General features: G+C 33.4%; 1 protein-coding gene across 1 annotated transcript; it reads right to left on the reverse strand.

Moving 5' to 3' along the window:
* Nucleotides 1–234: 234 nt before the first annotated feature.
* Nucleotides 235–10033, reverse strand: LOC111699523 (trans-Golgi network integral membrane protein TGN38). Its single transcript, XM_023470216.1, has 9 exons — nucleotides 9782–10033; nucleotides 8957–9108; nucleotides 8269–8311; nucleotides 6732–6858; nucleotides 4845–5003; nucleotides 3270–3713; nucleotides 2843–2970; nucleotides 1984–2076; nucleotides 235–1366 (listed from the first exon to the last, which is right to left on the reverse strand). Exons 1-9 carry the CDS (start codon nucleotides 9989–9991, stop codon nucleotides 1316–1318), a joined length of 1407 nt encoding a protein of 468 aa, XP_023325984.1. The 5' UTR covers nucleotides 9992–10033; the 3' UTR covers nucleotides 235–1315.
* Nucleotides 10034–11925: the final 1892 nt, after the last annotated feature.

An 11925-nucleotide genomic window follows, 5' to 3' on the forward strand; every position in this document is an offset into this window, starting at 1 on the left:
GATTTGGTAACCAATATTTCGAGTTTATTACGTTATTCCCTTACGAAGAAATGACATTTTAACTTTATAATTGATATCAAAGGCTAATAAGAGGTTTAAAAGTTTTGAAGAGGAATACTTTTTTTTTAAATATTAGTCGCTTCACACATGATCTCATAAGCTGGAGAAAAATATTATAGAAAACAATAAGTTTAAGTGTCCTCTTTGGCGTGCTACAACTTTAAAGGAAAAGAGTTACTCAACGATTAACTTTATTTAAAATCTTAACTTATATAGTAAAAATAATTGAATGATTAACACATGTTTTATATATCAGCTGATCGAGAAACTCCTCCTTGGATTTCTAGAATTATTCAGGAAGACGATATTCATATCCGCCACACCTCTATGTTTGACTAGAGGGTGAACACGTAATTTCAATTGATCCTCCATTATAGTGTCATGTCAGATTCAATACGGTACCCACTGATGGAGGATAAATGAAATATCCATGCGTTATCTTCGAAAATTTTCTCTGTAATAGTGAATTTCGGATTTTTGTTGCAGAAACAATGTAGAAAATTTACAAAATTAAACACTTATGAACCTAGAAAACGACAATATCATCCAAACTATTCATCAAATCAAGGTTTAAATGGACCAATTATGTGTAGACAAGGCTCTTTTGAAATGAAGGGTCAATTACATCGAAAGTCCCTAAATTATCTAATAATTCTGTATCTGGTCTATGTTTTACTGCATATCTAATAATTCTGAATCTGGTCTATGTTTTACTGCATATCTAATAATTCTGAATGAATATTCACATTCTTCTGACTAGGGGTTGAATCACACTGCACACTGCAAACAAGAAATATCACAATTGTTTTCGAGACCTTCTCAGGGTCTTGATAGAGTACAGGACAGAACTTCTCAGGGTTCTGATGAGAGTAGAAGAAAAACTTCTCAGGGTTCTGATAGAGTAAAAAAAGTTTTCAGGGTTCTAATCAAGTACAAGACAGAACTTTTCAGGGTCCTGATTGAGTACAGGACAGCCTGTGGGGTCCAACTGAGACTGAGATCATTCTCGTTTCTCCGGGTACTGAATTACGATTCTTTAAAGAGTTTACTAAGAGTCCATGAAGTTCTATTATCAGTCCTGGTGGAATAGAACCCTGGTATCTAAGGAGGACGATCCTCTTCTTCTTCTAAGATGCGTCCTGGTACAAGAGGGATCCCAGGTGGTTCCAGGCACCAGAGGAACCAGACTCCGGATTCTAGGTGGTTCCAGGCACCAGAGGAACCATTGTCTCCGGATCCTAGGTGGTTCCTGGGTCTAATATATAACTTGACGCTGAGAAGAGTCTCGATTCAAATCCATACTCTCCTGAAATCGTTGGAAGAAATAAGTAATTATCCTTGAAATAATAATAATAAAAAGCAACGTATATACCGTGTTTTCGAAACTTTCTAAATTTCTTGAAGACTTACGGAAATACTCATGGATGTAAGTGATGTTAGGAAACATTTATTAATGAGCAAGACATTTTCTGTCAGTTCCACTTGTCCGATTGAAACGCAATAATACTGTCACCAATTTTTTTAAATAAATGTATCATACGTGTTATTTTGTTTAAACCATCTGAAAGTTATGATTGATATCCTTGTGTAGACATTTCGTTGAAAACAAACAAATATAAAAAATTTCAGCGTCAAATTTCTGACAAATGCTGTTAGACTTCAGACGAACGCCGTTACATTTCAGATAATGCCATAAATGTTTAGATAAATACAATGAATAATTTAAAAAAGACTATAAATACAAGATACTTGATTTTCAATTCCAAATAAATTCCGTATATAGGAAAAATGCAGTAAAATTAGTAGAAATTAGTAGAAATATAGAGAAATGCTTAAAATTTCAGATAAATTAAAAAAAATCATGATTTATCCGAAAAATCTAGGTATACAGTTCCTAATACTTGACTAAAATCGGTTGGTTACCTCTACAGATGAATCTAGTTTCCTGTATTCCCTTCCTTCAGATCTTCGCCGGGAACCTCGCTGCCTTCTACCCTCCAGTATCAAAGCTAGGATCTAAACAATCAATCAATGAATAAATGAATGAAAGGAAGGAAGAATAAAAGGAAGGAAGGATGAAAGGATGAATGAATGAATGGATGAAAGCATCAATCAATCAATCAATCAATCAATCAATCAATCAATCAATCAATCAATCAATCAATCAATCAATCAATCAATCAACCAATCAGTCAATATTCAGAGATCAGAACTTGTGTGTGGATTTTCAATCTTGAACGTTTGACCTCAATATCCAGTGTTCTTTTGAACTTGAAGATCAATGCTTGATTTCTCAATTCAAGTTGTCCCAACAGGGTATAACAATCACGGGATATCGAAAAAGAATTAAATTTATCCGTAGATCTGCATAGGATGAAAATCAATGCCGGATCACAAGATTCCCAAACAAAAGTTTTGACTTCATTTAACAAATTGTTTGAACAAATCGAAATAGATAAATAAATTATTGATTCAATAAAGAGCTAAATTTCAATAAAGCTATGAAATGATACTACAATCAGACTATCCAAAACCCACAACCAACCCATCAGCGACCAATCAGGTAACCCCAAAAAAACAAATAGTCAACCAATCAATCAATATCATGTCACCAAAGAAAAAAAATATTCAACCAATCAATCAATAAAATAACCAGTTAACCTGCCAACAAAGCAATCAATCCACCAATCAATCAATTAATCAAGCAAGCAAGCATTTAGCAATTACTTGTGAACAAACCAAGCAAGAACCAACCAGCCAACCAATAATCCAACCAACCAACCTTCTGTTTATTATGAAACACCAGATATGCCATGATTGATACTATGGAGAGGAGGAAGAAGTAAACCATAAAGTTTGATTTGTTTTCAGAGAATACTCCAACATTCATTGTATCTTCCCCTTTCCTTCCTAAAAACAAGATTTTTAACATTTAGGACCTTTAAGAGAATGAAGGCTTAATTTCCAATAGCCATTCAAACGAGTTATATGCCCTACACACACAAGGATACCTTAAAACCTTTATTTTCTTTCTGCTGCATAAAATTGCAAGTCACTATTACAGAGCGACCGAATATTGAAGATATAAATTTTCAAAAATAAGGTATTTTCATCATTTTTGCTCAGACCGAGATTAGGAAGTTAGGTTTAAGAATGGGGCAAGTAAATTTTTAAATGAAAGGACCCTTTAAAATAAGATTTTATTCAACCTGGATTCATGTTTCCTCCTGTTCCTTCCAATCTCGCGTCCCCTCCAGTCTCCATCTCTTCCTCACGGGCATCCAGTGCATCCTCTACAGTTTCAATCCCTTCTTCATGGGGATCCGATCCCTTCTCTTCCTCAGCTTTTATTCCTTCCTCATCCAATTCTTGATCTACCATTCCTTCCTCTTGATCTACCATTCCTTCCTCTTGTTCTACCATTCCTTCCTCCTGGTCTTCCTTTCCCTCCTCTTGATCTTCCATTTCTTGTTGGTGATCTTCGGTTTCAGTAAGATCTGTTTCCTCCACTGACGGAGAAGTTTCGGCGGCCAAGGGAGAAGTTTCGGCGGCTAAGGGAGAAGTTTTCGCGGCCAATTTGGACGAATTTTCGTCCTGAACTTTGGAAGTTTTTTCCGAAGTCATAGTTGTGGCAGCATTAGAGTTTGAAAGACCTGAAACACATCTGCTAATTAAACACTAAATGACGTCTCACGTCACGCGACTAGCAATGAATGTTTTCGCTTGATTAACCAAATCACAGAAATAATTAGAACTATTAAGGTATTAGGCACATTTACGTATTTAGTTTACAAAGGAACAAATGAAAAACAAAAGTAAATAAAAATCATACATTATCCCCGAAACTTTTTTTGTCAGAGAAATAGCTAGTCCAATAAATATTATCCAAATTTGTTCAAGAATTAAAAGCAATTTTTAGAATTTTGTTAACTAAAAGTGTGCCATTAACCATTCATAACGGCAGCAATAGGACAAGAACTCATTCTTTATCTGAATTTAAAGGAATTGTAAAGTAAAAATGCAAGGGGGTATAGGCTGAAACCTGAGAATCTCCGGAGTTGATTGAGACCTATAAGAGTTCTATCTGATGTTCCTGTCTCGAGAAATTGATATAAAACTGTGTCAAAATTATACCAAAACGCATGTAGGATTTTGTTTAAGATTCCGTAGTATTAAACAGATCATATTCAACAAATACGCAACCAATCTTTAGATATCACAGAGGAGCCTGAGAAACTCAGGTTTACTCTTATTATTATTTGAATTTAATAATTTTTCATTTTTAATAGATATAATTGATAATATTATTTTTACGTCCAGATCATGTCATCAGAATTCCAACCAGTGGCAGTGCAGTATTATTGTCACATGTCTCCGTCTGTATCACGTGACCAATATACTGCACTGCCATTGGAGGAAGTTCGGGTCACGTGATACGGACACTTATCTTACAATTATACGTTTTGGTATAATTTTAACACAGTTGTATGCCAATTTCTCGAGACAGGAACATATTTTATTTATCGTTCAACTCCTGAGATTCTCAGGTTTCATCCTATATCCCCTTTCATTTTTCTTGTACAGTCCCTTTAAGATTTCTCCATTGTCTCTTATGAACAAGAAATGCGCAAGTCACTTTTGCAGAGAAACTCACAATATGTTTTTTACAGATAATCAATCTAATTTTCATCATTGCTACAAAAAAAAGGTTTCAATATGTACAGTTGGGAATCGCTGATGTCACATTGTCATTTCAAATTACGTTAACAGTCGCTAACACTTACCTTTTTCCCATTCTGACTCCGTATTTCCATCCTTCTTGTTCTGATCTAGTTTAGGACTGTTATTGTTTTCCAGGTCAGGTTTTATCTCTTCTCCGGACCCAACAAATTTATTATTTATCTTCTCCGTTTTAATCTTAGCTCCACCAGCAACTACTGAACCTGGATTAAATAAAAGTAAAATTTTTAATCCATTACATTAGAGCTGAGATTGAATATAAATGTTTTGTTTTCGGGATTCATTAGTTCCGACATCAGAGTTGAGAATTTATGACGCAAAGGAGATAGTTAAACTATGTGCACCCAGTGCTTAGAATCCGGATCCAGATTCTTTGGATCCTCAACATTTTGGCTTCCTGGATCCGGATCAATCAAATCCTGTAAACAAACGTTTTGCTTTCAAACCAAAAATCTGATGAAAAAAAAAATCAAAAACAAGTGAAAAAAGAAGAAAATAATTTGAAAATTCTTTTGTTCAAAAAATCAGTAAATCTTGGAAGAAATGCTCATGACCTCGATCCAGATCCATTTTTTCATTCAAATAAATGGATCCTAAGCACTGGGTGCATCTTGTTAAACTAACAGTTAAAAATACTAGGTTGACAAGGAAAGAAAGTTCAACCATTCGTGCCTAGTTCAACTATATAATTTCTCATTCAAAGCTTCCCAACTCAAGGTGTATAAATTTTGTCGAATAAGTGTGGGGTGGGGTGGGATGATTTTAAAAAGTTTTGGGACAAAAGTCAAGAAGATATGTTTTCAAGAATGTTATGTATATAAAAGAGGAGGGTTAGTTTGACCAATTTGGTTAAATTTGGGATTCCTGTCCTGTCTTCATTTTTTGAGGAATCTGATTTAAATTTTGCATATGGGCATCATTTCTGTTTATTTTAAGTAAAAAAAACACATTTGTAAAAAAATATTTTCCCCCCTTTTTCTCTCTTTTTCCATGTTTTAAGCTTTTTTCACCAAAAAGTCTAATTCAAATACCAGCTAGGTGTTTTAAACACCTACTTGTTAGTCAAGAATTTCATTACTAACATCAGGACGAAGTTTAAGGTTTTTCAGATCACTTTCCCCCTTATTTTCCCCCTATTTTATCATATTTTTCTACAATGTTAGTAGTTTTCACATTTTCTATTTCATGAATTCAGTTTTCCTCGAAATTAAAAAAATCTTTTGCACACCTGCCTTAATTGGACTTTATGTTTGTAAAACAAAATAAAAGGGGGGGATATTTAATCAGTCAAGCAATCCCTCAATAATTCAATCACTCAATTAATCAATCAAGCTATATTTTTTATTTCTCTTTTCTTTCCACCATTTACCGGAACTTCTCCCTAACCACTTAGCTGGTATTTGAATCAGACTTTTTGGTGAAAAAGCTGAAAAAAAAACACATGGAAATAGGGGGGAAAAGGTGAAAAAAATAGGTTTACAAAAAAAAATTTATTACTTACAATAAACACAAATGATGCCCATATGCAAAAATTTAATTCAGATTCCTCAAAAAATGAAGACAGGAATCCCAAATTTAACCATATTGGTCAAACTAACCCTCCCCTTTAGGGAAAAAAGATGAAAATCGGACATCAATTGTCAATTTTTTCACCCTTTAGATGATATACCCAAAAATGTAATAATTTGTCCCTTAACACCATGTAGAGATTTTACTCAATTCAGGGAATAAAACCCTATAAAAAACACAAACCCGACACCACGGGAAAAATAGACATTACAAGTAAACCTCTTTTAAATATTAAACCAATTCCTAACATCATGAGGAAATAAGAGTTATAAAGAAGGGGGGGGTGGATTGTTATCCGTAGAGAAAATATAAACCCCTGACGATAAAAAATATTAAACTTATTAGTTTTGGTTGAAATATACCTGGGAATAAAGTAGCTAGAGATATACTAAGATACTGACAGGCAGGGAATACAAGGTTAGCTTTAACACAAGTTTCTCCACACTGAGTTGGATTCAAGAGAACCTGCTCAGCTAATAATCTTAGCATCTGAAAGAAAAACATCCTGACAAAAATTTAAGAATATTTCACAGCAGCAGGTGCTAAATGAGACCGCTGGAGTAAATTAATTCATTTTGTAGAAACTTTAAAAAAAAATTTCGTGATTTGTTGATAGTGCATCAGTCATGATTATATACTTCGTTATGCAAATTTTTAGCAGACGAGTTTATAATGCAACCAAAACTTACTTTAAATTTATATTTTTTAATTTTACATCTTCTTTAAAATTATTTCCTATATAAAAGTCCTAATTAATATTTAAATTAGTCATGTAATTTAAAATTATTTATATGGTGCGGCATGTAGGGTGACCCATTTTACAGGAAAATATAGAAATATTGCACCACTTATACCTAACAGTCTAATATTGTTTTCTATGATGTCATTTATCATAGAAATTTTTTTTTGATCTTGGTATATGGGGTGAAGAAGAGGAAGAAAGCCACAGATGGCTAAGATCTAATGTTCAGAATTGGGAAAGATTAAAAGAGTTTCAGTTGTTCAAAGACTGTATTGACAAGATTGATGTTGTTAACGATCGTGCCGAGCGTGGAGTCAAGTTCATTAAAAAATACATAGGTTCAGCTCGTTCAGAAAGGGATCTTCAAGATCTCCTACTAGGCGTTAATTAATAAAAAACTAAATCTAACAAGGTTGTAAATAATTTATGTTTTAATCTTCTACTTTTTAAAAGATCAAAATTAATGAATTTTGGACCAGGATTTCATTAATTTTCATCAAAAAAAGAAAGTGTTTTTAAATTAAACTCTTATCTTTCTATAATGCTTGTTTAGAAGAACCTTGAAAAAATATAAACAATCTTGAGAAAATATTTTAATATTTACAATAGGCTTTTTAAATCAAGTCTTATTTGAAAACGTCAGATTTTTTATAAAAATTGATCAATGTTTGTTGATTCTTGAATAGAAAACAATATTTAACAAAAGTTTGTTTTCAAGTCAAGTCTAATTTTAGTAAAAAATTGATTATTTTTGCGATCTGCACGGACCTTGCACGACCATTTCTCATAGACCTAGATAAAAAAATTCCTGTGATAAATGACATCAGAGAGAACAATATTAGACTTAATAAGGTTTTTGTGGGAAATCAGACTGCAAAATGGGTCACGGCATGTCCGATTTACACTGATTCATTTACAAGCTTTGTCTTAATCAATAATCAATGGGCTATCAATTTCCTTTTAATAATCAAGTATTTTCATTTGTGATTTCTCTATAAAAGTGACTTGTGGAATTCTGCTTCCAGAAAAAATAAATGAAACACTTTTTAATCTAGAAAGCGACGATATCTTCCACATTATCAATCAGATACAGGTTTAAAGGGTAGCTATGTGAATCGGACATGTCCTAATTCGATAAAGATTATATAAATGCTTACTTCACAGTTTTCTTCATTACATTTCTCTGGAAACTTGATGTTTCTAAACATAAAAAATATCAATAATTTATCAAAGCTACCCCCNCCCCCACTCCTCTGCCAACAGTAGGTCGGTTAACTACCCTAAATCTATCAGATTGAACAACATGAAAACAGAAAAATTTGCTGTAAATTATTAAAACCATAAATTAAAATTTTCTAAAAATCAAAACAAAAATAAACCACTTTACAAATATTTTAACCATCCTGAAAATGGCCAAACTCTTCTGAAATTTTTTTTTACAAATAAACCAACCTGAAAATCTAGAAACTACAATGAAAGTCTTAAAACCAACCCACAAATCTTAAAACCACTATAAAAATCTAGTAACTATATTGGAAATAATAAAAAACCACCATCAAAATCTAGAAACTATCATATAAATCTTTAAGCTAACCCTAAAAATCTAGAAACTACGGTAAAAATCTTTAAATCTTTAAAATCTAGAAACCTACCATGACCATTTTATACCAACCTACTTTATTAACCACCATATAAATTTAGAAACTATATTATAAATAATAAAACCATCATAAAAATCTAGTATCTTAAAAATATTGAATTCAAACAGAAAATCTAGAAACTTCTTAAAAATCGTTAAACCGCCTGAAAATCTAGATAAAGCTCAAAAAAAATATATCCTCTCACCCCTGATCTTTACAGAATGACTTCGGAGTCTCCTCTTGGACTTGAACAGGTTCTCCAGGTGTATCCTGAGAACACAGAGCTCCAATACTCTCGAATACTGCGTAGCAGAGAAGAGGATTCGGATCAAGAAGAATTTCTGAACTTACAAATTCCTAAAACATGAGAAGGTATTTTTGATTTTGGGTGATTCACAACTTTACAACTACATTTGTCTGATTAATATAATGAAAGATGTCCTTGTTTTTTATCTTGAAATGTGTTTGGGTTCTGTCCTATTGTACGATTTTTAAACCCTCCTCCCCCCCAAGACATTTGGGCAGAGCGCTGTAGCTAGGACAGGCTAGGGAGCCGAGCGCTGCAGCTTGGACATACTAGGGGGCCGAACACGTATCTATCCAGGTACAACTCAGATTCTCTTGGCTATCAATGTCAACACACGGATACAATCATATCTCGTAACCGTCGATGCCAAATCAAAGGGCAGGATCCTCAACTTGTTTATGAAAATAGGGAACCACACGAATACGATCCATGATCTATCAACTATCAATTTTTTAGCTATAAAAATTCTCATTAATTCTTGATAAGATAAAGGTTTAAACGGCACCGTTGTGAATGAACAGGAATCTCTCTAAATCGAAGGTCACTAGATAGAAATCAAAATACAGAAAAACAATAATTTTATCTTTGATAAATTCCATTGGATCGAATCTAAGTTCCCACAAATGACCATTATAAAATAATCTATTTAATATTATTTTTTCATTCACCAAAAAATGCAATGAAAGGTTTCATAAATAACAAACATTAATATTCTACACAAACCTGCATTGAACTAATATTCTGAAGGTCTGGAGTAAGCTTATCCTTGCATTCGGTCACAAACTTAGGATTCTTCAATAACTTCTCAACCGGAAATGTTTTACATCCCTTCACTTTACTTTTAAACTCTTCCAACATATCTTTGGGAGCCCTATCCCCACTTGGAACCCCCATACACAACCCTAGCAGGCAAAGAATCGTGTACAAAAACATAATCTGAAATATCAAAGTTGTTTGAGATCTGATTCTGTTCCTCTAACTGTGGATTCATTAAAAGTTCTAAGACAAGTGTTTGTTAAGAGCGCATGCTCGCTAGCAGCGTCTACTAACTATTGTTTAATTACTGTATACGTGGTCGGGTAGGATTGCTAAGATTTAATCTTACAAATCATTTAAACAAACATGAAGAAACATGTATTTAAAAAATCTAGCTTAACTAGAAACGATAATAGGTTTTAACTTTAAAACCAAACCAAAAGTCTCATCTTAAATTATTTCATCAGCTGATACCTTTGCGGTGTTTGGTTTTGTTTACACTAATTAGCATTTAGCATTAGCAATGTAGCTGATGTAGGCCTTGTATCCAATGAATCATCTGGAATTTACCAGCTATAAACACAGAGAAATGTAAATGTCTTCTTTGAATAAAATTTTCCAAAAATATTAATTAACTTAAGTTTTTTGTTAAAGCAGTTACTTATTCTTTATACTAGTTATTGTTATAGATGTAACATAAAATTAATTCTAGGCTTTAAATGATATAAAAAAGCTGCGAGCCTGCGATAATAATGTTTCTAGTTTCGATAAAATATAGATTATGCGAGATTGCCGCGACAAATTTTTGGACGCGTATTGTCGTCTTTGTTATAAATTTAAATTAATCCCAAAGACAGTTGTCCGATTCGTTAGACATTTTCTAGCTATGCTTTAGCTGTGACTTCCTCGCCTGGTGGTGTATTTTTCGACCTACACAAATCCGCCTTACTCCACTTCTGACCTACGCCAAATCCGCTATACTACACATCCGACCTACTAGCACATGGTTTTATAGCTGCTATATGGACTTGTGGCCGCAGCGCCCGGCCCCCTAGCCTGTCCTAGCCGCGGCACTCGGCCCCTAGCCTGTCCTAGCCGCAGCGCTCGGCCCAGAAATTGTCTTAACCTAACCTAACCCTCAAATAATACTAAAATAAACAGCGGGCGTAGGTCCGATATTGCAGTAGGTCGGAAAGTTATTAGGTCAGAAGTTAAGTAGGGGGGATGTTGCGTATAGACGATAACATTACCCTTCCGGCTCTTCCAGCCAAACATGAGTATTCCTTTGTTACCCACAAAGAATGAGACTTAAATGACGACCTAAAACTCTTAAAATAAAACGATCTAATTATTAGATTTGGCTGTAGGCCATAAAAATATTCTTTTTATGGCCTGCTAAAAGTATAAGTCTAAGAAAAAATAAGTTAATTATGAAATGATTTTGTGTTAAAATAAAGATTCCAAATTCTAGGATATCAGCTACGGCCCAGTTACCCCACTGTCTCATTATCGTTGATAAAAACAATGATATTATTATATTAAGATAATAAAAAACTGATTTTTCTAATAATGATAATAAAGTCTGTGGACTGAAATGTAAATATGTTTTAAAAAGACCAATTTTTTTACTTATTAATAGATATTTAATTAAAATAAATATCTCTCTCTCATTAAACCCTAACCTTGCAAATATGTTTTGAATTGAATGCGCTGACAGCTACCCCAGTAAACAATTTTGGGGAAATTCAAGAGAAATTCTAGAGAATTTTTTCACTTTCTCGAGAAATTTTCGGAACTTTTGAACGACCTATTCACGGAAATCGGTGGACACTTTTTGGAACCAACTCCCCCAGGTGGTTCCATACTTTGTCAATTCCTCCATTTACTCTCCTGAATTTCCCCAAATGCCTCCCCAATTGGAGAATAAACTCCAGTGTTTCCCCAAATTTACTAGGCATAAAATGTACGATAATTTAAACCCCAAAATTCCACTGCCTTTTCTCGTTATTTTTTCTTCTGTTTTTTTCGACGTTTTTTTCTCCTTTCTTTCTTAATATTTTCTCTAGATTCACTCGGAGAAAATATTTGGAGAATTTTACTCAAACTTCTTA

Source organism: Eurytemora carolleeae, unplaced genomic scaffold (assembly GCF_000591075.1).
Source record: "Eurytemora carolleeae unplaced genomic scaffold, Eaff_2.0 scaffold351, whole genome shotgun sequence".
NCBI classification, from domain to species: domain Eukaryota; kingdom Metazoa; phylum Arthropoda; class Copepoda; order Calanoida; family Temoridae; genus Eurytemora; species Eurytemora carolleeae.

Bases quoted from the DNA above. Each gene is read 5' to 3' on its own strand.
- LOC111699523 (XM_023470216.1), bottom strand. From the start codon at position 9,991: ATGTTTTTGTACACGATTCTTTGCCTGCTAGGGTTGTGTATGGGGGTT. The intron at 9,109-9,781 runs GTTTGTGTAGAA...CTCATGTTTTAG, and splicing joins AGAATATTAGTTCAATGCAG to GAATTTGTAAGTTCAGAAAT. The intron at 2,971-3,269 runs GTTGAATAAAAT...TCTTGTTTTTAG, and splicing joins AGGAGGAAACATGAATCCAG to GAAGGAAAGGGGAAGATACA.